The sequence below is a fragment of the Archocentrus centrarchus genome, chromosome 6 (assembly GCF_007364275.1).
Source record: "Archocentrus centrarchus isolate MPI-CPG fArcCen1 chromosome 6, fArcCen1, whole genome shotgun sequence".
Lineage (NCBI taxonomy): Eukaryota > Metazoa > Chordata > Actinopteri > Cichliformes > Cichlidae > Archocentrus > Archocentrus centrarchus.
This window is the reverse complement of record NC_044351.1, coordinates 33,846,501-33,873,972: the sequence shown is the minus strand read 5'-3', so window position 1 is coordinate 33,873,972 and position 27,472 is coordinate 33,846,501. Positions and strand designations below refer to the sequence as shown.

Below are 27,472 nucleotides of genomic sequence, written 5' to 3'. Positions count from 1 at the left end.
AGGGAACAGAGAAGTTCAGCATTTCTGGGCAAACAGGTGAAGACGAGCAGCTTTGCGTCACCTTCGGAAACAGCAGCTGGGTGGTTCCTTCCCAAACAATCCAATCATTAAAAACCAGAATTTAAATAAGTGAGAGACACCTGCTAGCGGGATTTGGGGGATAAAAGTCCTCTGAGTAGCTTCTGTCGTGTGTTCACTTCCTCGAGCTTGTACGGCATCCTGCAGGGAGACTTAAGAGAGAAGGGCTGCAGAAATCAAGTGCTCCCCACCCAACACCACTCCACCTCACACTGAACTTCTGCCGCTGTCTCGAGTGTCTCGCATTAGTTTGGGTCGGCCGTTGTCGGGGACCCGGAAGCACCGCTAATCAGAGAGCAGTGAGTGAAGGAGCGTCGACGTGACAGCACTGCTGCTGTTAGAGAAACGGTTTCTCACCGTGGCAATGTTAGGAAACCAGCACCGGAAAAATGATCATCTTAACGGGATCTCAGCTCCACCTGCAGGGAATGATGCATCAAAAAGTGGGAGTGAAACCTAAACAGCCATTCAGTTTGACGGACAGCGAAAGAGAGAGGATCTCTTCTTCCGTATCTACAGAGCTTTTTCCTGTTAAGATGGACATTTTTGTGGCAGTCGTGCACAGAGGGCGAGAAACGTGGCAGCCAGACGTCCACCTGACGCCAGCAGCTCCGGCTCTTCCTTTCCAGCTTCCTCACAAAGGCCAGGGCAGGTCGCTGAAGTCGACGGGCCCGCCGAGGCCGGCGTCCGCCTCCAGCAAGGACATGATGACCGCCATGGCCGCCTCGTCGTTGCTGGGGCTGCTGGAACCGGGCTCATCCATGATGTCTATGCTCAGGTGGGAGTTGTCACCTATACAGAGAGCAAGTTGTTGAGAAGATGATGTTTGATGAAGAGGACAACCATAAAATAACAGACTTACTCAGTGACTTACTCATGATGGACTGGTTGGAGTAGGGGTAGCCTACAGAATCAGGTCCAGGAAGAATGCCTGTGCTCGGCAGGTCGGGCGTCCCTCCGTTCTGAATCTGTGGAGGTGATACGAGGAAGTATGAGTTCATTCTGCTGAGGCTCATGGAAACTCATATTCACATGTTTAAACCAGGATGGGAAACATGTTTTGACACCATTAATCAAACAAAAAAAAAATTATAGTATATTTTCATTCAAGTGCGTTTGCTTTAGGGGCTTTTTGAGGCCCATGATGGAGCAAAGTTCTTGCACCATCAATGCTTTTTAAGACTTTTTAAATTGATGTTTCATATTGAGGCAAACAGGTTTTCAACAATGCAGTTACACCCAGATAGAAGAAGAGTGCAAATATTCCTCTGGGAGCAGGGAGAGAAGCAGACACATTAAACTTCTTTCAGGTTAATAAGCTGCTTGTGTGTGTCTGTGTGTTACCTTCTTGCCCCCTGGGGAGCAGGTGTCAGGTGGAGGTGTGCTGGTAATATTCAGAGGGCTGGAGCCACAGCTGGAGGGGGAGGAGCCTCGAATCCTGACAGAGAGAAACAGACGGCTGCAGAGCTTCTGAAACAAACTTCACATCTACAGATCTGAACTGTGTGTTTCTGTAGTCACACTCATTCCTTTGAGTGCACTGATGAGCACGAGTACACGAACTGTACTCCGAGTACGTGGATGGTGTATAATGGTCAAAAAGTTGACTGGGGAATGCTCCGAAAGCATTGCGATGCTGCCGGTGCTTGATGCTACATGTAGGCTCAGTAACAACACAAAACGGCAACTAGCTCGACCAAAATGATGCAAATTGTGCAACAACTCTGTCAAAATTCACACCAGTGTCTACCAGAAACAGCGAGGAAGCCTCGTCTCGTAGTCAGGGATGCAGATATCGGTCTTTTTTGAGTTTTAATACAATATTTGATACCCTGGCTTTGGGTATCTGCTGATATCAGGTATGAGCACGATGCCAGCGCTAAATAATAAGCTGACACTGCAATCATCCTTTTTTCTGCAAGGCATCATGAAATTCAAATATTCTACTTGCACTGGTCTCATTTCAGCTCAGACTGACTGTCAGTACAGGTGGGATATGTCCTCTGAGTTAAATATTGGCTCGGTGAACCCCTCGTCACCGCTGGACAGACTCCAGCTCCACCATCATGGACTGCAGCTGGCGCCGGGGGGGCCACTCTAACCGAACCCTGCACCAGGATTCGTTCATGCCGCTACGTGTCAAACAAGAACAAGGACTGCTGCTGCACTGTGGCAGCTGTCTGTGTAGATTCTCAGTCATCCAGGTCATAGTAGTCTCTGGAGCTTGAAAAAGGCGACTGGACTTCTTTTTGTTTCTTGAAGACGTTTCACCTCTCATCCGAAAGGCTTCTTCAGTTCTCAACCAAATGGTGGAGAGACCCAGGTATTTAAACCCCTGTGGGCGTAGTCCCATGGAGGTGATTACTGCTTTAATCATTTTTCTCATAAAGCATGCAAGAATGTGTGGCTGCACCGCCATTTGCACGCTCACACATGGGGCATGCAAACATCTAATTATGTGCTCTATAAGTAATTATGCAATCACGCAGGTGTAGTGACTAACGAGTCACCGCTCCAGCAACAAATGCAAACATCCAGATCTGCAGACATGTGGCTTAAACTGAAGAATTTGGATGCCAAATCCTTAGAAACACATTTAAACACATTATTTTTCAAAAACATATCCAAAGAGAGATGTTCCTTATAGAGGACTGTTCAATATTATGGTGTCTTTACTGCACACGGTGTGCCTTAAAAAGATGTTGTGGTACTATATCCCTAAACTTGAACTGAACTGTAAATATTATAACATTTCACCACAAGAATTAAAAAAAAAAAAAAAAAATCAAGACTGACTGCATGCATGCTGGAAGTTCAACAAGTGCATGTCACACTTTTCAAATGGCATCTTGGAATTTCCCTAAAATGCCAAAAATCAGCAGATGAATACTCAAAAAAAAAAAAAAAACTGTCTGGTATCAGTCTCATGCACATCATCATCATTTTTCGGGACTGCCGTGACAATCAGGAGACCGTCCCTCAGTGAGACTGTCAGCGGTATTTTGGCAGAGCTTCATCATTAGCCTGGACGACCCAGTAGTGACGAGGAGAGCCTGCAGTGTGAACACACTGTCCTACTTTACACAGAACACGTGCCCATCGTCCACTTTTACTTTAAGCTCATGTTTGAAATGATTCAATTCAGAACATGAACTGCTCTGTAATACTTAAAATTCTGCATACAGCGTGTCATGTACAGTTGGCTCCTAATATCTGATAATTCATTCTCTCTGTCACCTCTATCAGCTCCATCTGAATGAGAAACTAGGCCACAGTGATTTTCCATTAGAGCACCAACACTCTTCTTCAGCTTCACTGATTTTTGAGGCTGAATTTAAAGAAAAAAAAGAAGAAGAAGAAATTAATCTGCTCTCACCTCTGGATCTCCATCACTTCCTCAGCAATCATGCGTCCAATCTTCCCAGCTCCTGCTCTTGTGCCACCGGGGATGCCGGGCACCGTCTGCAGCGCCCGCCTCCCCCCACCTACCAACCAGGAGAAGAGGAACATGTGGACTGTGTGCTGGTGTTTTAGATAAATGAGGTGGAATGAAAGAGTGAATAAAGTTATTTACCTTCTGAGGTCAGAACACTGTCCATACTCTGTGGAGAGGCAGCAGACTGAGGGTAATCTGAGCCCTCCATCATAGGACACCTGAGGAGAGAGAGGTGATGTACCTGAGACTTCAGAAAGCTAAAATGTTTTAGTGGATAGCTTAAAAGCATCCGGGTAAAGCAAACAAAAAGATATGTGTGTGTTTGAGATACTTACGACACAACTGTGTTGGTAGAGACGATGTACTCCACCTCCTTGGTCCAGGGGTTCATAAAGCTGAACCATCTGCTCCTTAACGTGATGAAGGAGCCGTCTTTGATCTTGAATTTGTAACAGTTGGTGTTGATCTTCTCCCTCATCTGCAGCACTGTGGACGTACGTGAGACACGATGAGCGCCAACAGCACTCATTCATTCACATCTATTAAACTATTTAAGGGATTTTGCAGGTGTCTCAGAAGGTACCTTGTCTATGACACTCTGCCAGGTGGCCGATGTCGTCCTGGTGGAAATACTCATAGAAGGAGGTTCCCAGCAGCTCCTGTGGCAGGTAGGCTAGGATAGCTGTGGCTCTGGAAGAACAGACACAAAGAGGACTGCGTTTACTTGCAGCTGCTGGTGAGAGTCTCAGCATAATGATGGGTGTGACAGCCACTGGGTTGGCCTCGTTTTTCTGTGTCTTTTTCAGGTGACTAGTGGGTGGAGCTGACCCAATTTCAGACGCAGCACACCTGAACACGTCAGGCTCAGGTGCACTATTAAAAAAAAAAAAAAAAAAAAAAAAAAACACCCTGAAACTGCCCCACTATTAAACTCTTCTTCACTCAATGCACTGAGCAAGTATAATGCTGATTTACAGCTGATTTACAGCTGATTTACAGCTTTACTGAAGGTCAGTCTGTAACACAGCTCTAAGATGAACCGTAGTGCACATTGTAACATAGTATCTTCATCTAAACGGCTCAAATTAAAAACACAAAAATGACCGTGTCACTACAGGGATACTTTCCTCCCTTGTATTGGTGTCATTGGGCATTGCCAACAAGAGGCTGTGTACATGACGCACATTTTATGGAAACCAAGTTGTAGCCCCTTAACTGGCAAGGGCCCGGTGACGGGCCGTTTGTAGTCCCTTTTATATGGCAGGCTAGACCCTCCCATTTTTATTGACACGTCATTCGGCCAATCATGTAACTGGCTGCACCAAATCACCTGACAAAGCTACGTGACGCCCTCTGAGTATTATTGGCTCTGGGAAACCCATTTCTTAACATGATTGGCCGAATGAGGTGTCAGTCAAAATGGGCGGGTCTAGCCTGCCATATAAATGCACTTCATTCGGCCGGCGGACCAGACGCAGCCGATTAATAGGCTATGAAATGGGTTGTTCAGAGCCAATAATGACCAGAAGGCGTTATGTAGTTTTTGTCAGGTGATTTTTTTGCTGCCAGTTAAGGGGTTAAACACAAAGAGCAAACGGTGACCAGCTGTAGCTCTAGTCTGTGAGATTTTATGCACCACAAACTGGTTTGATTTCTCTGAATCCAGCTTTCCTCACAGCTCAGACTCCCGTCTACCCTTGAGCACGCAATTTCAGGAGCTAGTTACATAAAATTTGCATTATTCACAACCTCCTGCTCCGACGGGCTGAAGGCAAATGCGATACAAGAGTGTGTGCACGCAACGCCTGTGGCGTGCCTACTTATATCAATATTACAGTTGGTTCCATTTTTGGCCTCTTTATCTTTTTTCTATCTAATCTTTTGCTTTCGCTGGAAAAACACTATCAACAAACATGCAGACTCCAACACGACAGAGAGAAGCTGAGGAAGACGTGGCCTTCAAAATCTCCCGAGTCCTTGGAACCTGTTGAACTTTATTGTCCTATCACATAAATCAAGATGAGGTGCCCCGTTTAACTCTCCCCTTTAACGCTCTTCTGGCTCTCACCTCTGGTCAACGAAGACGAACTTGCCGTCGATGGCGTGCCGGGAGACGTACTCGGTGGGCTTCACCCTGATGTCTGCCAGGCTGGGCTGGGGGACGATGTGGGGGTGCAGGCGGCCGATGGCCACCAGGCAGCTTAGGTTGCAGCCCTCGTTGTCGGGCTCGTTGTCTTCATCGAGACCCATCTTGGTAGGCGGCCAGCTCTTCAGGTAGCCCGTGCTGTGGATGGTGCAGAAGCTCTTACGGTCCGCTGTAATGAGAGGGAAGGGAAGAGAGAGAGTCGGGTTAAAATTAGAAATGAAGAGGGCCATCGTAGAGGCATAAACGAATCCATGCTGTGGGTATGATGGAGAATTCATCATACCCCAATTCACTGTGACAGGGAATTGGGGTATGACAGGGATTTATTTATTATAATAAACCTACATCTGAGCAGTTCAAAAACTCTTAGAAAACACTCAAAGCCACAATAAGCCTCAGCAGTCATGGTTCTTAAAGACACCTGACAAAATGTGGCTGCACACAATACCTGAAAGTCTAAATGCAAACAGAGGCCTGAATCTGCTGTAGGCGTGGCTAATTCTTAAGTACAAATGTGATTATACAGGGGATGCATGAGCCCAAGAGGCATGGAGGAGATGACATGATGAAAGCCTGTCGATATCCCAGGATAACGCCTGATGAGAGGACTCCCACTCCTGAAGCTTGGCACAAAAAGAATATTATTAGCTATTAGATTAGCTGGCAAACACTTCTAACCATCACCCAGTTTTACCAGCTAACAGCTGTTCCTCATTTCCTTTCTGCCATCTATGATGAAGATGCGCAGGGTGAGCAAAAAATATTAATAAATAAAAAGACTGTATCTGAGGCATTGTGGCGTCTACATAAAGTTAGAACAGTTTTATAAAATCACAGTGCTCTGATTCTGTCGTGTTTTTTTTAATCATGTTAGAAAAATGCTCCTTTTTGAAATATCGAGGGGAACCTGTGCCTACAAACCTGTTCTGGTGGTATAAGATGCTAAAAATATAGCTTACAGCACTGCAGGCCACAAGCCAGATGGAGGACAGCTTTTGCACATGGATTTGGATATCTGATGAATCAGTGAGTGGTTTGTTTGATTCACCCAAAAAAGAAAAGATATTTTATCAGGATGTTCCTCAGAGGAATTTAGCCAGTTTACAAAATGACTAATACTTTCATCAGCTCCTCCTCGGCACACGCTCTTCACTTGTTTCCATCTATATTTCCATCCATTTCCATGTCCTTAATCACTGACCTGCTGCACATTCTTTCCAGGCCAATCAATACAAGTCTTTCTCTCCTGCCTTAGTCCAGCCTCACATACAACTCACTACAAGCCATTTCAGAGGATACACCAAATATCACTTCAGCTCTAAGTTCACAACACGACTGAACTTTTTCCCAGTGTAATTAAGGCTCTAATTATGCCACAGTCCAAACCTTCAGTTTTTAATCTTAAAAACTCCAGCACAGAAGTGGCCGCACTTCATCGTCTGCTAAGTCGACCCAGGCTGCCTTCGATCCTGACCTGTGTGGCACACATCTAATGAAGTGTGATGTAGAGGCTGCCTGAACACTGAGAGCCTTGGTGCAACCTATAAATAGGATTCACATCAATCAGTTAAATGTGATTCAGCAGTTCACTGTAATTTCAAAAAGCTGCTGTTTATATGTTTTTGCTTGATTAATGAGCCACAACATGTATTTCTGTTCAAGCTGATCTACTTCTAATTGCTTTTTACGTGCAACATAACAAATTCAAGCAGTTTGTGAAATAATAGTCTAGTTCCTGCTCTTTGAAAGGTCAAAATGCTGCTGTGCTTTAGCTTTTTGTTGGCTGTGAACTTTTACTGTTTAGACTCTGCAGAGATGAGCAGGAGGCGAAGTGTGAGACTGCAGCATCTTATGATTCAGAAGAACCACCTTTAGAAGCAATAAATTGAACTGTTTTATGCATGACTTTTAGTCTCACGGTGTTGTGTAAGAATTTTGGCTCACTCTTTGTTACAACGTTGCTTTGGCTCATTGAGAGTTGCTGGCTTTCGCACAGCTGTCTCTTAAGGTCCCACCACAGCGTTTCACTCAGGGTGGGGTCTGGACTCTGACTGGCCCGACAAAGCAAACTTTAAGTTAGTTCGACTTTATTGGTGAACGTTGCCATCTTGTGACGATGACAACAGCAGCAGCAACGCCTCTCCAACTTCCCCCTCTCTGGTTCTCTTCACAATAAAAGTCCAACTGAATTAATGCTTGTAAGTCAACAGCAGCACCTTCATGCTTTTCTTTTCAGCCATTCTGCTGTAGACGTGCTGCTGTGTGTGGGATCACCGTTCTGCTGCATGACCCAATTTCAACCAAGCTCTAGCTGTCAGACAGAAGGCCTCACATTTAACTAGGATACTTTGGTATACAGAGGAGTTCATGATCGACTCAGTGACTACAAAGTGCCTGAGTCCTGTGGCTGCAACACAAGCCCAAACCTTTGCCCATCCCCTGCTGTCCATTATTGCCAAACGTTTCCATTTTGTTCCAGAAGTCTTGTGGTTTGAGCTCTGCTTTGGTACAGGTACTCACACTTGCTGATGATCAGGGTAATTAGCAGCACCTGGCTGCTAATTACCCTCTTAATTATGGAAGCAGTGAGTAAGGAGTGCAAAGAGTTCTGCAAACAAAAGTCCTGCAAAAGCTTTTTCACCTGACTCTACTCGGTACACGCCAAACAGCCCTGCACCTCAGGTTTCAGCTTCTCCGTGCTCAGGTGCAGCTCGTGTTTGCAGATATGCAAATGCTCCGCTGAAAGCATCTCTGATTGATGCATCATGGCTTTGCTGCTTCCAAAGGTCATCACTCTGGTGAGGTTCATTTACGGTGTGTAAGCAACACAGATTTTACTTATAGATCTACATTCAGCAAAAAATAATAAACTGAATTCTCTTACTGGGTAATAGGAGACCTTCACACATGGAGAATACATATTTCAAAATTATCATTTAAAAACAAAACAAAGTCAAGCTTATAAAGTGCTGTGATTGTATTGTAACACCTATTTTAATTTTAGCTCTTGCTCCTGACGTCACCCTCTATATTATAATTAAGACTTAAACTAATAAAACATAACTGAAAATGTAACATTTTCAAACTATAAAAACTAAATTCAAACTGAACTAGACTCAAAGTAAAAACTCAAAATGAAATAATGATAATTAGAAAATAGAAAACTATAACAGCTGATTGTGACCGTAGCCATGTCAACTGAAAAATGATAAAACATGTATTAATGAAATGTATGTCTTTTTAAAACAAGCTGTGTGTCATGTGCTAGAATGTGTTGTCGATAATGCGGAGTGCTTCAATAAAGGTTAAACAAACACAGGTGTGACTCCTGGCTATAAAAAGGATGTGCCCCTAAAAATAGAACAGGGACACCAGGAAATGAGGGCTTTAGGTTTCACGAGGACGAGACAGAAATGTCACTGCGGGAGGTGCAAAGCGAGAGGAGAGACGAGCCCTCGAAAGACGACACGCAAAACACCGCTGGCTTCATGAAACTCGTAAAGTGACGGCACATTCGTGCAACGCTGGAGAGCCACAGCAGCATCACTGTGAACTCTGTGGGAGAACTCACAATGCTTAAGATTAGCTTTAATGTGACTGATAATTAGAGATGCTACATCCTAGATGCAGTCACGGGAGTGAATCCACACCCTCAGAGGATGCTTAAGTGAAGGAACATCATCGATCCTGTCGCCATGACAGGGATAATTTATTCTAATTAATTACTGAATGTCTGAAAGCAACCAGAGAACTGATAAGCACAGATCTTCAGGTGCTGCTCTGACAGGAAGTACTGCTGACAAGGAAGACTGTGACATTTCTACAATTTCAGTTTAAGTGAATGGTGCACTACCTTTTTTCTTAGAGCAGGTAGAGGGAAAGTCTTTATCCTCTACTTTGACAGACGGCCTGTTGCACTTCATCCTGCAGAAAAATGACCGCCTAGCTCCAGAACAGAGTCTAGACGGGCCGGGGGTGATGTCTGTCTTCACAGGAAGGCCAGCTGCAAAAATCAAGACCGAAAAACAAAAATAAATTCAGTTAAAATAACATGACTCTCTATTCTTTTGAGCCTCTGGAGTTTAGGTAGGAAGGACTTTGTTCCACACAGCACACAAAAGGGAAACACATTTGGAAAATTTGCCATAACAAATAACATCCATTTGGAGCTCTTCTTTCTATTCTTAGGGCCTTGAATGTGGCACACTCCCCCCACTTTACCTCCAGCTGTGTTTGCTGTCTTTAAACATGCTTTTCCTTCAGCTGCTTCTATGCTTCAGTTCCCTATACGGAGTTCAGTTCACACCATTTTGCGTGATAGATTTTAACAACATTAACCAAACCTCTGGCTCTCCAAAACAGATTATACACACGTCCACCTGTGCTTACTTTTAGCATCGATGAGCCTCTCTCGTGGGGCCGTATCGGAGGAGGACAGCTGCTCTTTGACCTTGGCGATGTCCTTGGGATGAAGATAGTCAAACAGGCTCTGACCTATTAGGTCATTCTGCAAGAGAAAGAGAAGCACAGGGAATGAACAGTGTAACAGCTGCCAAAATGTTATCAGAAACAAATTCAATTTAATTTTGTATTCACAGCAACAACTTCAGCAGGAGAAAAACCTTCAGCTGGTCCTTCAGACCACAGAGCATTTCTTCGTTTGTTCGTAGAGGGACTAATGCATCCCCTCTGCTCGCTCACAGGCTGACAGAAAGCCTGACTGGCTTCATCGGGAACTTTAAAATGAGCTGGATTAAAAGTCATACACCACCAGCTCCTAACACAAAGATCCTTTCATTGGCTGTCAGCGTACCTGGCTGTAGTTGAGAATCTTGTACACGGATTCAGAAACAAAGAGGATCTTGCCACGATCGCATCCGACCACAAACAGGAAGCCATCAGCAGCCTGCATTATTAAACACAACGTTATTACACACAAGATTAAAAACTGGGCTATAAGGACACCTCAGCAGTGCATTTTCTTCACACAGTCACAGAAACCTCAGCGATCAAATGCGCATTCTTGTTATTTTTGATTTTTCGCAGGTTTGTGCGCTCACCCTTAGTATCAAGTGCTTCAGTTCATCGTCTGAAAGGAAGGAAGGCTTGTAGTTTGCCTCTGTGTACGGGTTGGCTGCACCTGCACACATCAGACATACACATCAGCTCACACCTGCGACTATTCAGACTGCACCTGCACACGTAATAGCTCACACACTTCAGACCCCTCCTTTTCACCAAGCTGTATGCAGCTAGTCAGTGTTATTCACTGAATCTCTAGCTTTCATAACCTTCACACTTTTATTAACCATCTCCAACAAGAAGCAGGTAAAAAAGGGACTTTTTTTTAATCAATTATCTTCTTTATTTGTCAGCTGCCCAGTAAAATTTCTGAATAGTAAAAATAAAAAACCCAACATATTCATCAGCATTGTTCCCTATGTTGATGAATATGCTGTTTGTTTAACCTTTATTGAACTAGGATGGACGTTAACAGCCTCCGATCCAATTCTTAGCTGTGTGGAAACCACAACAGGAAGGTGACGCAGGCTCAACAGCGTGAGCGTTTTTCTAGATTTGACATCAGCAGCCCTTGTTAAAAAGAAAAAAAAAAAAAAAAAAAAAGAGCTCTTCATCAAACCACCTGTTCAACAGGATGAAATGTGAAGGAAAGCAGTCTTTCCACCTGCTGCTGGTTTGTTTTACACAGCGACAACGTTGTTTAAGAACAATCTAAAACAAAAGTTTGATAAGTTTGCTACGATCTTTAAATTTGGCAACGTTCTTGTAAAGGCTGCAGCAGGCTGACAGCAGGCGACGCCCCCTTTGGCTGTGATACCTGCAGCATGCTAACCCTCAGTATATGGTGTCATTAAAATGTAAAAAAAAAGTTTGATCTACTCTTCCAGGGGATGAATTATGGAAAAACATAATTTTCACTCATTTCTTCTCCAATCCTCCACACACTGAACCCCAGCTCCCAGCTCATTCTAACCTCTGAGTGTCTTCATGTGTTGGACAGCCATGCGCAGGACTGTCAGTTTATCCAGCTTGCGGGACATAGCATTACAGGTGGGCACCAGTGACGCCAGCTCGTCGATGAAGCTGTTCATCTTGTCCCTGCGACGTTTCTCGATCTGGCTGTGAGCCTCTCTGTGCGGGAGGAGACATCGGACATTAGGAAACTGTTAATGAATAGAGGCTCTGCTGTCTACCCCTTCATAGTCCTGTCAAAATCAGCCAGCAAGACAGTAAGACAACAGTCTCTAGAGATGCAAAATGAAATCCCATTTTTGGTGTTCAGGTTATTTTCCAGGACTATAAAAACATCCTTCCAGCTCGTCTGCTTTGCAGCACTAGCAGCTACAGAAGAACTTCTTTCCATGCAAGAGGAAGCGAGCTTAGCTTTAGCCATTAGGTTTGCTCTTACAGTCCCTTCAGTTCCACATAATGCTCAGATCTATACACTTCAGTGTATAAAGTTTCTTATTATCAGTGCACACAAAGATCTCTCTGTCCCCAATCAGACAGAGTGACATTTAATTCATGCAAGCTTAACAGGTAAGGGGGGGGGGTAAGAGAGAGAGAGAAAGGAAAGGAGTGTTTGTACCTGGCATTCTTAATCCTGCCCTGCTGGTCACTGAAAAGACAAACAGAGAAAAATTAGAGAGGTGAACTGAAGGTTTAAATTAATGGGATGAAAATATTTTAGTGGGTGTGAAGAAGGGGGGGGGGCACAGCAAACCTCACAGTTCTGTGACCGAACTCGTTTATTGGTTTGAAGCTTATGCAACAAGGGCAACGCAGGCTTATGTTTGACTGCACAATCTGATGACAGATGCAGTACAAACATGACGTCGCCTCCAACACTTTTCCTCCCACACACAATTACGTAAAAGAGCAACAATAAGGTGAATTTCCACCCCACTGACACTACACCCAAAAGATGATTTCACACGACACACACACAACTGATTCACACACACACACGCTGATCTCAACCCTCTGCTCCTCAGTTTCCCAACCTGTCCAGAAGGCTACAGTGCAAAAGTTTGAGACTGAGACATCTGTGTGTACAATATGTACTGTTGTACTGTATTAATGTACTGTTCTTACAGTCTGACAGATACCACCTATACCTGAACAAACAAACATACCAAAACTAATAAAACTGAATTAAGATTAAACACTAAAACGAAACAAATGAAAAATACAAAACTCTGGTGACTCTGCCTGAAACCTCTGATGGCTTCAGCGAACGCCGTTCAGCACTGACTACAGACACACACTTCATTGTGGCTGAGTTCAGCCCTACACCCAACAGGACTGCAGCACTGCAGACGAAGCCACTAAGCAGACCACGTTGGTGTACTGACCGCAAACACTACACATTCAGTGGAACCAAAGAGTTAATCTAAATTTTTAAATACAACCTGTAATCTGTAATGCGGCTATGTCATTCACTGTCCTGCAGGCAGCACTCGCTGCTGCTCCCCCAGCTGGACTGCACATCATCTCTGTACAGTGGTGGAGAGGCTCTCCTCGATTGGACGCACTGTTACAGTGTAGCGTGCAAGAGAAGATTTTCCCCTGGAGAATAATGTGCATAAAAGCAGCTGCTGCAGTTTATGATGCTTTTCCTAATGGACCTCTGACCAACAGCACGTGTTACTGAACATTCATTCAACTTTATATTTCTTTTCTTTACCTTCATGAATATTTATCAGAACAATAAATGAGCATTTCTCCATAATACACCCACCAGTGCCTTTATTTTCCTGTTACAATTTTCCAAATTAAGTGGAATTTATTCAGACTGATGACGTCCTCTGCACCAACTGATGTAACGTGCAGTCCTAACCTGGTGAGGTTAGGACTGACGTGTCAGATTTGGTGAAATAGATCATGCCAAAAGTCCTCATGCCAGAAAAATAATACATCTTTATTAGGTAAGCCCATGCCAAGCACATTTGATCCAGTTCCAGTAGATGTGATGAGTGTGATCGCTGTGTACTGTGCTTAAGGGCAATTAAATGTACGATGGCCTGGCACTGGGCCCGAGCACGGAGCTCCAAATGAAGCTCGGCTGAAAATGGCTGTGTTAACTAAATCTGTAGGGCATGTAAGAGGACGATAGGCCACTCCTCCCTGACAATGACCCATGAAGCTCACTGACGTCTGTGCCAGTGCGTTTCCTCAAAAGCGTGTGTGTGTGTGTACACGCGAGGCGAGTTGTTGAGAAAGTAACTGAGATGCAGGAGTCGGGAGTTTGGGATGAAAGAAAGAAAGAAAATGTAAAACGCTGCCCGGTACATTAAACACTGGGAGCTCAGGCCAGCAGAGGAGTGATATGAGATCACGCTGTCACGGTGTGCGAATCACATGTAGGCAAGGGAACCAGAAGCTTCTGGTTCTGCATCTATTGACTGATCAAAGCAGTTCCAGAGCGTCGTGGTTTAAACATTTGCGTAATGAGCAAAAAGATCCCGAGTTTGATTCCGGGAGGAGAGAGAAATCCATTTGGGGGGTTGGGTCAGGAAGGAACCTGTCGGCCTACAGAGCTCTGCTATCAAATGTTTTACTTACTTATTTAACTAACTTAGCTTTAAGTCAACCACCACTGATCTGATACTTGAAGTGTGTCCGTCTATCCATCCTGCAGAACAACTGAAGACCTTCTAACTCAACACAACGGTTTAAACAGTAACGATAATTCAGCTGTAGTACAGCGTCATAGAAAAATGCGATTACAGTAAAACACTGCATCCCACACATCAGCTTCAACAGTTCAGGCAGGAATCACGAGAAAACCTCATAATGTAAAATATTAAAATTCTTAAACATGACACTAATCAAAGTGTGGCTCTTACATGAAGCCTGTTACAGTTTTTAAATGAACTCTGTGGGATCTTATTCAGACTGACAAGAACTTTTATTCTGAAAGAGATGCTGCAGTTATTTCTCAGCACCATCCAATGAGTAAAACCTCCATTCACCTCCTCTGTACTGATGTGGGCGCTGAAACATCCAAATATAGATTTCTTCAATTCTGGACTATAACATGCAAACCGTCTACTTTCTGAAAGGCTACTAAACATGAGAGATGGCATCTTACCTTCCCAGCTTATCTTTATCTGGGTCCATGTCGCTAAGGAGGAGAAAACAGGAAACACGTTTCAGCAGGGAGACAGGAACACATTCAAATAACCAGAGCACTTCACAAAGGGTTCACTGGGCTCAGCAGGTTTGATTCAATATTTCATGGTGCAAAAATGATGTGAGGATTGACTGGTATTTCAGGCTGATTAATTGAGTTTGCTACATCTACTAATATCGAGTCATGTTTGAACTTACTCAAATGAGAAGCCATCAATTCTGCAAAGAAACACAAATTTATTAATCAATTTTGGTCATTGAGGGAATCAGATTATTACTTTCTTTTTAAAACAGCATGTAAAGTGTGAGCAACACTGGCTAACAGTGTTTAATTGGACACAAATGTTATAAATACTGGAGCAGACCCTGCAGTGACTGATTCAAAAGACTCTGGGTCTCCATAATCCGTCATGAGACCAGAAACGTGTTTCCAGTCTGAAAAACTGAACCATTTTTTGGTAGCAGTAAATAAATTTATGATCACTACTTTAATTTATGTTGTTGGATGGTTTTAATGTGAGTGAGTAAGCCCTCTCTTCCATCCTTGTCTCCTTACTGGTAGTCGGTGGTGCTGCCTTTCCTCTTGCGGGTGTAGTCCATGCCAGGCGTGCTGATGGAACTGGAGATGAGGTCAGTGGAGCCGGGGGACATGAAGTCGGTCATTGTAGACGAGATGTCCATCCTTTGGTCTGCCATCAGGTCATCTGCACCGCACAGAGAGACACGGGGCTTAAAACAAGTTTCTGTCTGCAGATTTACTCTGGACAGTGGTGCTCATGTAACCAGTGAGGAGACAGAACGCTCACTGTTTGAGCATGCACTCACTGATTTTTTATTTAATTTAAAAAACTGTATTAAATGTATTAAGCACTAAAAAGCATATTAAAATGGGACAAAAACTGTGCACCCTTCTTACTCACTCAAGGCTAACGGCGGTTTTTCCTGACAAAATAATTTATTAATCCTTCTAAGAATAATAATATTCAGATTCTGATTGAAAGAGTAAGTCGGAGATTTCTGGTGACACTACCCAGCGCTACGCGTCAGGCAGTTTATTCCTGCATTGTGGTGAAGGTGTAGGCACCAGTGAGGCCCTTTTCTGCATTGACTGTGGTGATATGTTTCTAAATTAATGATAAATTAACCCTCTGGAGTCGACTGATGCACCGGCATGTCCAAAAGCCAGCACAGATTTAAGACGATGTAGCATCAGGACGCTGCCTCCATTTAAACGTGTCAAATGTGCAGACTTCAAATTATATACCAGTGAAACAAGACGTATAAATAATTTATGCCACCCTGAATACGGTCGCCACGTTTGGTGCAGGAAGAAATCAAAAACTGGATATTCTGGATAGCAGGAAGTGAAGCAAGCAGGTGAAAGTTGTGGGAGTGACATCGATAGCAAGTTTTGAAATTTGAGAGATTTGTGACAACTAGCGTGTCTGGGGTGTATTGTTAGTGTGTAGTGGCGTGTGTTTAGTGTATTTTTAGTCATTTTTTTGGTTTTGTGCATCAAAACAATGAGAAACTGCTGAATGTGGAGCAGGCAGTGAAGCTCTTCTTTGAGTTGGAAGAAGATGAGCGAGACACGGAGCCAGAGTCTGAGCCACAGAGCGAGGACATCGACGATGACGTGGATGATCCACCTTTTGTTTTGGAAGAGGAGAAGAGGAAGAGGAGCCTCTGACATGCACAGAGTGCTACTAGGAGGTCTGCACAGAGGAAGGGACGATGTGGCACGCCAAGCAGGTCCAGATCTCCGCTGGCTCAGGCAGCAGAGCCACAGCTCAGCTCTGAGCCCTGGAAGACAGAGGAGGATGGCGACACTGCCCCAGCAGTAAGCAGAGAGTTCAGGTAGAGGCACTTTCCCCCCATAGTCCAAAAGACCTTTTTCTAATGGCAGCGCCCGCTAGCAAACTGTGGTTTTAGCGATCCGGTCCGGTATCTAACCGCTGAAATTCTCAGCACAGCAAGCACAACACACGCACGCACGCAGAAAGCAGTGGAGGCGTGGATAAACATGTCAGCAATGATCCACTCTGTGTTAAAGGGGCATTTTTTTTCCAAATGGCGAAAATCCATCACATGTGGTGAAACACTCCACTTACACAGAAACACCTGAGCCGCAGAGTTTAAACGAAATTTGTGACAAGGATGTTTTTATGCTCGAATTATTCAAGTTACTCGAGGAATCGTTGCAGCCCTATTCTTGTTATAAAGTTCTAGTGGTTTTACCGATTGAAAAGCCTGTTTCTGTTATTTTATCTATTCATTTATTATTTACTTATTTTTAATTTGGAAGACAAAAAGCACGTGTTCAACAGGGACACGTCCCTTGCTTTGGTGGTGTAAGATGCTGAAAACAGATTGGCTGCAGCCAACAAGCTAGACGGATGATATCACAACCTATTTGAGAATGCGGGTAAGAAATAGGTGCAGTGCAGGCATCTCGTGATACCTGCCTGTGGTATTAGAAGCCCAAATAAAAGTTTCTCTGTCGATTAACAGGAGAAAAGAGCAGAAAGTCACACTAACGTAGCACGCATATGAGAGTCAGACTGAAACTGCTCGGTCCAAGTATCAAGTATGTAAACGAACTGACAAATAATAAGCACAGCATGTGCAGCATTACTCATTATCTGTGCTGACTGCAGAAACTGATGGCAAGAAATCACTATAGAGGATTTGAGGTCAAGATCAAAGAGGAAATACTGGTAACTGTGAGAAATGGAGGTGATGACCTGCTCAAAGATTTTATGTTTTTTTTTAATGAAAAAGCATTCACAAATAATAAAATATATCAGCTGCTATTCAACAAACACTCACCACAGATGTTCATCACAGCCTGTGTGCTAAAATCATCTCCTTCCATCCACGCTCGGGCCCTCAACTGTGGACACACAAATGCAACACATTATGAGAACGTGCAAAGACAAAAAAAAAAAAAAAAAGGGAAACCCCCCAAAAAACACAGTAAATACAGACGCGCAGTTACTGTTGCCTGGACACATGCAGCAAACATCATGTCATCTGGGTCAAGTGTGCAGGCAGAATAAACAGGAAGTCGAAATTATAACGGCGTATACTGCACTACTATAGGAGATTTAGGTCACACCGTATCAGTTAAGTGACACATATAAATCTAACTGGTTGATGTGTGCCATGTGCATTCCAGCTCTTCAACTACAACTCTGATAAGTATTTAAACTTCGACATGATGGCAGCTTTCCAAGAGACTGAGCTTGCTGAATAAGGCCTGTCGCTAACACCAGTCCCAGCTTAATCATTCAGTCGCTTTCTGTAAAGGTTTCAAGTAGAATTTTTGAACACTAACAGGTGGCATGACTCACATCAAGAACCATATTAATGTGCCGTAACAGGAGGGTTTTGCTACTAAATGATCAGAATGCACAATCTGTAGGTGCGGTGGCGGCGGTAAAAAAAAAAACAAACCCCAAAACTAAAACAAAACAAAAACCTAGCAACAAGTGGAGGCTTTCATTCAGTTCTACAGTAAGTTACACTGACAGCACAATGCCAAGTCAACACAGCACTACACTTGAGTCTATTCATGATGCTTGTTATTGTAAAGCAAAGAGTCGTATTTGAGAGAGAAGCCCAAAGATGAGATAAACCCATACTAGCAAGGTGAAGGTGGGCAGGAAGAACTCCCGTTTCACAGGAGGAGACCTCCAACAGGACAAGGCTCAGGGAGGGGCAGCCGTCTGCCATGACCGGTTAACAGCGACCCACCCCTCAGCCACCCAATCATAGAGAAGAAGGGGCGAGACAAACGCTACATCAGTCAACTGTCACAACGGTGGAGAGGGAGTTACTAACGCTGTTGGTCTACAGCAGTCAGCTGGAGTCAGATACATGCAGCAACACATCATTTCTCTGAAAACATCCCTCATTTAAATTAGATGTAGTCCTTAAATTGTGCATGCAAACATAACAGATGTATTAATACACAAGTTCACTGATAACTAAAATCCACCCAAACAACAAATATTACATGTAAACTAAATAAATATCACATTTTTATTACCACACTTATTCCAACAGTAAGTGTGGCCTGGCCTGGTTTTCAGATATGGTAATTATTTCTCCCACTGGAGCATTGTGGAGGACGATTCCTTGGGTCAAATTCACCTCTCTGAACTATGAGCAGGAACCTGCTACAGATGGAGGGCAGAGCTGCTTCAGGTACCTGGACAGGAAACTGGAACAGGCCTCCCGGACGGGCCTGGTATCGTCTGAATCAGTCCGGTCTCAGTCCGCTCTCAGTCTGGTCTGATGCAGCCTGGCCTTGTTCTGTCCACGTTGAAGTGGCCTGCGCTGATGCGATCGGATCCTTCAGCAGCTGGGGCAGCCTGTCTACATCTGCAGAGGGATGAGGAGAAATCTGTGAGACACGTACAGAGTGAATCTTTCCTAAATCTATAAATGTAAGCAAAATTTAACCAAGAAGCCTACTGGCTTTCCATTTGATAAATGGCAAGTGAAGGAAACTAACTGGTAGTCTAGCTCCCACTGGGCTAGAAGAATTTTTACTTTAAACCTTAATGTGAAAATGAGTCTGTTTCTACAGTGTTGTCTGTGTGCAGAGGTAAGCTACGCAGAAAGACCCTTTCAGCTTTTCTTAACAGGTGTGTGCATCAACTCCAAGTAGAGAATTCTTAAGAACACAATACTGAAGAGTCCTTATTAGAGAAAAAAAAACTGATGAAGACACAAAGAATGATTGCTGACAGGGTTCATAAAACAAATATTTAATTTTCAGTGACAACAAAATGTGTTGCTCAAGACGCAGGCAGGAGCATACCGGGTCAGGACGAGCTTGGGGAGCTCTTTTTGCCGGGACAAAGCCCCGGGCTGGAAGGGGAAAACCACTATGTCATGACTGAACACTGAAAGGAACTGGTGCTGGAGTAGAAACTGGGTCAGCCAATCTCTATAGTCTCTAACCAGCCAGCCTCAATTTCCATCCACCACCTACTTCTACTTAGTGAGTCAGCAAGGCATTCTGCTTTGACTCCCTGGAGAACGGGGAAACACCCACTCAGACAGTCAGGAAGCAGGCGGAAAGCCTGTTCACACACCAAAGAAGCATCCAGGTGGCAGGTCAGCTGCCAAATCTCCCGAATACTTCCACCATGACCAGTGATGGAATGGTTTTGGAAAGGTGGGAAAAGATTTTACAAATTCAAACATCAAAAATACTCAAACTAAGACATGGTGAGATCAATTTAATGCCTAAAACAGGGATGGACCAACATCCCTGCACTTTTGTCTTCTCCTATCCAGAAACATCATCACACATCACCATGATGCAGACCATATGTGACTGTTCAGATTGGTTGAAATATGCTGCACAAAGTAGCATTTGATTTATATGTGCAAAGATCAACTTAATATTAAATGAAACTGCAGCCTCAGTACTAAATACACAACACTAGGATTCCTGAGGCAGCTCACAGTACAATAATAATAATAATAATAATAATAATGCATTAGTCTTATATAGCGCTTTTCTAGGCACTCAAAGACACTTTACAATTTCATGCACTATTCATTCACACCTCAATCATACCTGGTGGTGGTAAGCTACTAATGTAGCCACAGCTGCCCTGGGGCAGTCTGACGGCCCCTCCGACCACCACCAAACACACACACACTTAACACACTTAGGCAATGTGGGTTAAGTGTCTTGCCCAGGGACACAATGACAGCATGCGCTCAGACGGGGACTCGAACCAGCAACCCTCCAGTTGCAAGTGAGCACCTGCCCACTGCGCCACTGCCACCCAGTGGGCACCCCAATACAATCCATAGGACAAGCAACAGTCTGAAATATGCAAAAGGCTGCAAGAAGGTGACCTCAGAAACAACCTGATATACAGGTATGTCAGACTTGAAGTCCTTGCACACGCAGGTTTTCTTTTAATTCAATACCCGGGAGGAGCTATGCAGGGAATTTCTTTGTATGAGGTCACCAGACTTTAAGTGCAGAGTGGAATCAGGCCGAAGGTGGAAATATTGTTGCAACAGTCGTGGTGTAACGGCCTGTCTCTACAAGGGTGTGTGAGGGTTAGCTGCATAGACTGGCTCCAGTGTCCTCACCTTCACAGGGTTTAAGAACTGACAGTATGTCATCAGTGGGCAACACTTGTCTAAACCATATCAATATACACTACATTTTTAAAAGCAACTTATTTAAATTTAAGCACTGACAAGGAAATAAACTCTGGTTGTCAAGTCTCAGGGGTCAACAGTGCAACTGTTTCACTCACTTCTGCAACTAAAAAAAATAGGCGTGAAGTGTAAAATGCTAGTTTGTGTGTGTGTGTGAAAGATGTAACTACTCGTTACTGTAAGCACAATCAAAACAGAAGGCCAATACGAGTCCTTTTATCACCACACTTGTTCAAAAGTAAAGCTCTAAGAGCATCTTAAAAAGATGCACCCATGCGATCTCTGCTGCTGCGTTGCTTCTTAAACAAAGCCCGTCTGTAAGCAGACAAACTGCTCGTGAACTGTCTGTAAGGTTCTAGCTGGGGAAAGCAGTACGACATCATTTGTGACTGATTTATTAGTGGACAGTTGTTGCTAACTAGTCCTTTTCTGTTCTCGTGTCTCCCTTCTGGCTGGTTCGCTGGCTAGGATGCCACAAACAAATCTAATGCTGCAGGAAACACTGCAGTACTGTGTTTATACTGTTGGGTTTCTTTGGTAATAATTACTGCTGCTGCTCTAGAGTCTAAATTTAGTTACAAATATTAAGCAACTGTGACTGACCATTTTTACAGACTCTGCTGCATGTGCTGCAGATATGGTGATGACAAAGCGCTGATAATAAACTAGTCAGAGAAATGCAAGTTTGTGATTTAAATAGATGTTATAGACCAATATTGTGATATATACAAATACAAGACATTCAATATGAGGTTTTCTGTGGATGTGACGTAAGCAGCCACCCGCCTGTGCATGGACTGCACAACAACACAGATCTGTTGCTGAGGAACTACTCTGCCTTCCTGGATGACAGCTGCAGTTCTGCAGTGGTCATTGGCTGTGGCTGCCTCTGATGAGCACTCTGATCCAGCTTCTCCCAGCATGCTCACTTTGAGACGTCTTTTCCACCTTTTTCTTCTTCCGGCTGTTCCCATGTCAGCATCAGCTTCCATCCTCTTCTGTTACACCAACCTCTGTATGTGCTCTCATGCCTTGATTATACTCCATTGCAAACATGGACAGGGACAGATGGAGACTTGACGGCTGAGTAATCATTCCTGTTATATTACTTTGAAGGAAGCTTGAGGTCTGTCACCCGGGGTGTACGCGTAGTTGGTGTATCATAATATGTCTGTGTAGATTCTCAGTCATCCAGGTCATAGTAGTCTTATGTATCATAATTCTCCATGGACAAGTCCTTGCAGCCACAAAAAAACAGCTAGCCACGCATACATCTGCACGAACCCTTGCTCGCACCATCTGATGGTGAACTATACGCCACTCTGACCCAGGAAGACCCTAGCAGACCCAGAAAGTATACTTCCAGCTTCAGGACAAAATGCTAGCCAAGCCAATGCCTGGATCTGCTCCTTCTCCAGAAAGACCTGCCCACCCCCAACAATCAGGTCATAGATGGTGGTCTTATGGATATGCAAGGCTGCTGCAACAGCTCGTACACAAATGCCAGCATCCAGCATGCCTACAGTCCAGCCCTGATCAACTTCAGTCAGTCACAGCATGGTGGCACTTTCTGGCTTGAGAATGCAGTAACAGAAACAATTCTAAGGTGTACTAGTGAGTTCATTTGTCTTCGGTAAACAAATTACCCGCCATTGACTAAAACCAGCCAACCAGAATCAAAAACTACTCACAGGATACAATGTACTCAGAAATGACTTCTTTACTAAAAGTTCCATAGTGCCCTGCCTGTTGTTCCATATCAGAGAAGGTGTCAGTGACTGCACCCTAATTAAGAGATTTCTCAAATGGCAAAAAGGTTGTACAATTACTGTAGCCAGTGCTGGTGGCGACCAACATGTGCAGCAACAAGAGCCAAACAGTCATTACTCAGACTGACGAAAGACCTTTGAGTGACACAATCAGCACCGTTGCCCACTCACAGTACTAACAGGCAGCATCCATCAAGACCATCACAACAGTATTTCAGTACAGAGCCATCAAACCTCAGACTCAAGTTTGAAATCGCTGCTCTTCCTGTTCCCACAAAACCTGAGACCTACTATGCCAGAAGGGAAGTAATTACTACATATGGTCATGATTTATAATTACTTAAAATAGCAATAGATTAAAAATTATAAGTAAAACTGTCTTTTCCATCCGTTTTGCAATGATCTGCTATCATTAATGACGGACTACATCCTTTTAAACACTGAACTGTGAATTTTTTTTGGTATACTTTTTTCATAGAGAAATTACTGGTTAGCACTGCTGCCTCACAGCAAGAAGGTCCTGGGTTCAATTCCACCATCTGGCCGAGTTTGGCCGAGTTTGCATGTTCTCCCCGTGTCTGTGTGGGTTCTCTCCGGGTACTCCGGTCCAAAGACATGCTGTTAGTGGGGTTAGGTTAACTGGTGATTCTAAATTTCCTATAGGTGTGAGTGTGAGTGTCAATGGTTGTCTGTCTCTCTGTGTTGGCCCAGCGAACAGCTGACGACCTGTACAGGGTGCACCAACAAAGAAAGTGTTTTTATACTCACACTAATTAAAATACTTTGTCTTTTTATCTCTTCTTGCATCTCGATAAGATAGCTTTATCATAATTGTCACAATGAAATTTTGTCTCTATTCTCTTTAATATCTTTATTTAAATAAAGAGATTCTTGATCACCTTCCTTTCAGCTCCTTTTTTAAACCCAGGAGAATAACAGAGGAGAAATAAGTAAACATCAGGCACCATATCTTCTTATTTTTCTGATGCATGCGGAGCCTCTCTGTGTTTAGTCAATGGCATGGCTCGTTAGGTTTGTCCAGCCAAAGCATATGGCCAGTTATTGTTGCCCTATCGAGCATTAGACATGAGGCAAACATCCTGCCTTGTTTAACTTGGCAGGGCGCCTTGGTTACATCCATCCATTTTCTTAACTGCTTATCCTATTTATGGATGGAGGGATGGGGTGGAGCTGTCATAGGGTGATGGGCAGGGTACACACCCTAGACTGGTTGCCAACCCATCACAGGGCCAACACAGAGATAGACAACCACACAATCTCACACCTGCAGTCAACTCAGAGTCACTAACTAACCAAACACCCACGTTTTTAAACTTTGGGAGGAAGTCGGAGTACCTGGAAGAAACCCATGTAGGCACACAGAGAACATGCAAACGCCACAAAGAAAGGCCAGGAGATTCAAACACCGCTGAGAGGCGACGGTGCTAAAAGTTGCACCACCATGCTGCGCTCTTTATTTATTATTTCTCATTACTGATAATGCTGTTGACCCCTCGAGGAAGGCATTTTCAGTGGCTCTCACAGATTTACCTCTGAATAAACTGTATCATAACCTCATTTTAAGCAAGCATCACCATTGGGAGGCCTTCCTGAAACACTTCTGGGCACTTGTTTTAAACCATTATCTAAATGAATATTAATTACAATGGTCAATAGGACATCACTACATTTATAGGATCACCAGCCAAATCTGGAATGTTTAACAGGTTTGCTGACTTTGCCCTAAAATAAGGTTTTTAAAAGCTTTTTTTCCACTGAAGTTACACTTCTACCACCAGCTTTACTGTTGCAGAATTCTCCCATACATTTCAACACAGGACTCTTAGTGTCACGGTCTCTCTCTATTATAATAATCACTAATTAATCTACATTATAAGTTAGATCCAGACAGACAGGTGATCACATTTTACCCCTACAACTTTTCCCAACTCGTAACTAATCGTTGCACAACTTTTCATCATGCAGCTTCCTCACAGAAATCACAGTTTGTGATCTTGTCTTCATGATCAACAAGATGGTTAACTACAACCCCGCTGAATCGTCACAACAAACTTCTGCTCTTAAAATGCCTTTGTGGCAACATACATCCGTACTGATAAGATCCAATGTAGGTTGCTACCTGACGCGAAACAAAAACAAAGACACAGTCTGAAGTTCACAGCGAGTGGCAAAAACAATTAATGGATAATCTGCTTAACACAGAGATGAGAAAATACAAAAACAAGACAACTTATAACTGCTGATATACAGTGGCCAACCTTTAATATAAAGCATCCCCAAATAGAGCCATAAAGACTGTGTACTAAAAAAAAAATCTATGAGGATTCGGTGTGGGGAGAGTGACTCAGATGATGAAACAACAATGACAACCAACTGTTTTGTATCCTCCCAGTGAAAACCAGTTGGTCCTCAGCAGGGGTTCTGACCCCAGGCGTCACAAGCTAGGGAAACCATAAGCTCACTGGCTAACGCCTAACCCTCCTGTCTGTCTCTAATAATGACAATACATTACAAAATGGATTTCATGTTATATTCGATATAATTGAAATGGAGTTACTGAGCAGATGAGCAAATCAGAGGGCTGTTTTCCCCATGGACCTATATAGGAGCAGAAGGCTTTTTGCAGCCACAGGTATCACCCTCTGGTGGCCATTAAAAAGAATAAAGGTGCTTCTGCATTGGTTTCACTTTTTAGACCCAGAGGCCAAATCGACCTTTTACACTACCTATTATGTGTAACAATCCATTTATAGGTTTTGAAAAATGGACTCTCCTCACATGGCTCATAGTTTTTTGGTCCACTGCCTTTGCAAAGTCAAACTTAGAGCAAGAGATGCGTGGGTCCTTTTTTTTTTTTAGCCCTAGCACTCAGCAGAATAAAATGTTTATTGATATAACCAGACTTCATCGTGTTAGCTCCATTACCTCATAGAGGTGGAAGCTCAATCCTCACTCAACTTTCAGGCAGTTTGGTTAGTTTTTTCCTTCTGATTTTATATTTCCTAACCCCCAAACCTCCTGCTCAAATAATAAAGTACTAATTATGTGCACAGTATAACCACAACCCAATAAAAGCCTTTGATGAACCGCAGCAGAGACACCTAGCGGTGACCACGGTCCCACAGCCAGTGCAGACACCGTCGCGATACTTAATAACAAGATAAAAGCAGAAAGGCCTCCGCGCTACGGTGCTGTTTAAAGAGACCCGCGACAGAGGCTCACAAGTTAGCGGAGCGGGATGGATGCTGCTGAGGATACCCACCGAGGCCTGTTTACACAGCTAGTGTGCTAGCACTGGAGCTTTACTCACTTAGGTCACGTTCAGTTAACATTTAACTGCAAGCCACTGACCGGCACTTACCTTAGGCCGAGCTCCCGTTAAGTCCCGGCAACTGCTGGCAGCACTAAAAACTACCCAGACAGACTAAAGGCGTTTTCCGCGTTTTTTATCCATAACGGCAGTCTGCTAACATTAGCATAAAGCTCCCTGCTAACTGTCAAGACTTGGCCAGCAGAGCTAAAGTCCCTCCTACTGCTCTAGAAAACCACACTGACATGACCACAGCGCTGGGAAAACATCGACGATATCCATCACACACTGAACCCAGCAAAGTCACACAGACGTAGCGTCGATAAACTGGACTCTCGCCCTCCTGTTATACTTACAAAAGATCCAGGGAGATTAATCCATCAGTTGAACGCCGCTGCTAATATGTAATAGCAACACACATAAGTATGACATAAACGATTTTCAATCGGTGACCCAGTTTCTCTTCACCGTCATGCCTGTCGGACCACTAACCTAGTTTTTCAACCAATAGCGTTTGTCCTACCGCCGTAGGTGTCCCTTCAGCCAATCAGACGCAGGTTTAGGATGGGAACCTATGACCGACATGCTCGTTGACCAATGACGGTCGGAGAAGAAGGAAACGCAGAAGCTAGCTGTGTGTGAGCCGCAGGCCCGAGTCCAATCCGTCCCCTGCGCCCTCCCACTCCGTGACGAGCCTGACCTCTCCTCGTTATTCCGCTCCGCAACTGCAGTATTCAGAAAATACCATTTAATTTTTAAACTTTTCACCATTCTGGGAAAATATTAATGTGCTTGTAAGTGACTGCATTTGTTTTCTGAATTTGCCCTTTACTATAGAAATATTTGCTCACTGTGATTGTTGGAAAGCCTGCTACGATGTATGGAGCTGAAGATGGACAGGATTTGAGATGATTACATCAGGGACAGCTCAGGTTGAGCAGTTTGGAGTCAAAAGTAGAAAGGCAAGGCAGAGATGGTTTAAACATGTGCAGAGGAGGGAGTGTGAATATGGTGGACAAAGGATGCTGAATATGGAGCTGCCAGGCAGGAGGAAAAGAGGAAGTCCTCAGAGGGGGTTCATGGATGTAGTGAAGGAGGACACGCAGAGGGTTGGTGTGACAGAGGAGGATGCTGGGATAGGGTGAGATGGAGGCAGATGAGTCTGAGGTTACTCCTTGTCAAGTTCCACATTCCCAAATTTGAGGACAAAAAGCCTAATTTTCTTGTTTTTAATAAGGAAATGGAGTAATATTACAGGTTCTTCCTCACAAAATAAATAAAGCTGTAAAGACATTGAACATATCCTGTATGTTTAGTGTTTAAGTAAACTTACTGCCATCCTCTCACATCGTTTTTGC

The 27,472-nt window shown here is 43.8% G+C and overlaps 1 protein-coding gene across 1 annotated transcript; it reads right to left on the bottom strand.

Moving 5' to 3' along the window:
• Positions 1–335: 335 nt before the first annotated feature.
• LOC115781244 (aryl hydrocarbon receptor nuclear translocator-like protein 1) lies at positions 336–26,609 on the bottom strand. Its single transcript, XM_030730780.1, has 20 exons — positions 26,471–26,609; positions 19,030–19,202; positions 17,646–17,709; positions 15,373–15,520; positions 15,015–15,035; positions 14,776–14,808; positions 12,271–12,300; positions 11,656–11,813; positions 10,721–10,800; positions 10,474–10,566; positions 10,050–10,167; positions 9,514–9,663; positions 5,583–5,829; positions 4,098–4,204; positions 3,850–4,000; positions 3,653–3,732; positions 3,455–3,563; positions 1,423–1,516; positions 953–1,046; positions 336–870 (listed from the first exon to the last, which is right to left on the bottom strand). Exons 3-20 carry the CDS (start codon positions 17,689–17,691, stop codon positions 713–715), a joined length of 1,917 nt encoding a protein of 638 aa, XP_030586640.1. The 5' UTR covers positions 17,692–17,709; positions 19,030–19,202; positions 26,471–26,609; the 3' UTR covers positions 336–712.
• Positions 26,610–27,472: the final 863 nt, after the last annotated feature.

What these genes read in the sequence shown, in the direction of transcription:
- LOC115781244 (XM_030730780.1), bottom strand. Translation starts at nt 17,691, where the DNA reads ATGGAAGGAGATGATTTTAGCACACAGGCTGTGATGAACATCTGTG. An exon ending in GGCAGAGTGTCATAGACAAG is followed by an intron (nt 4,001 to 4,097) that starts GTACCTTCTGAG and finishes GTACGTCCACAG; the next exon opens with TGCTGCAGATGAGGGAGAAG. An exon ending in TCTACCAACACAGTTGTGTC is followed by an intron (nt 3,733 to 3,849) that starts GTAAGTATCTCA and finishes CTCTCTCCTCAG; the next exon opens with GTGTCCTATGATGGAGGGCT.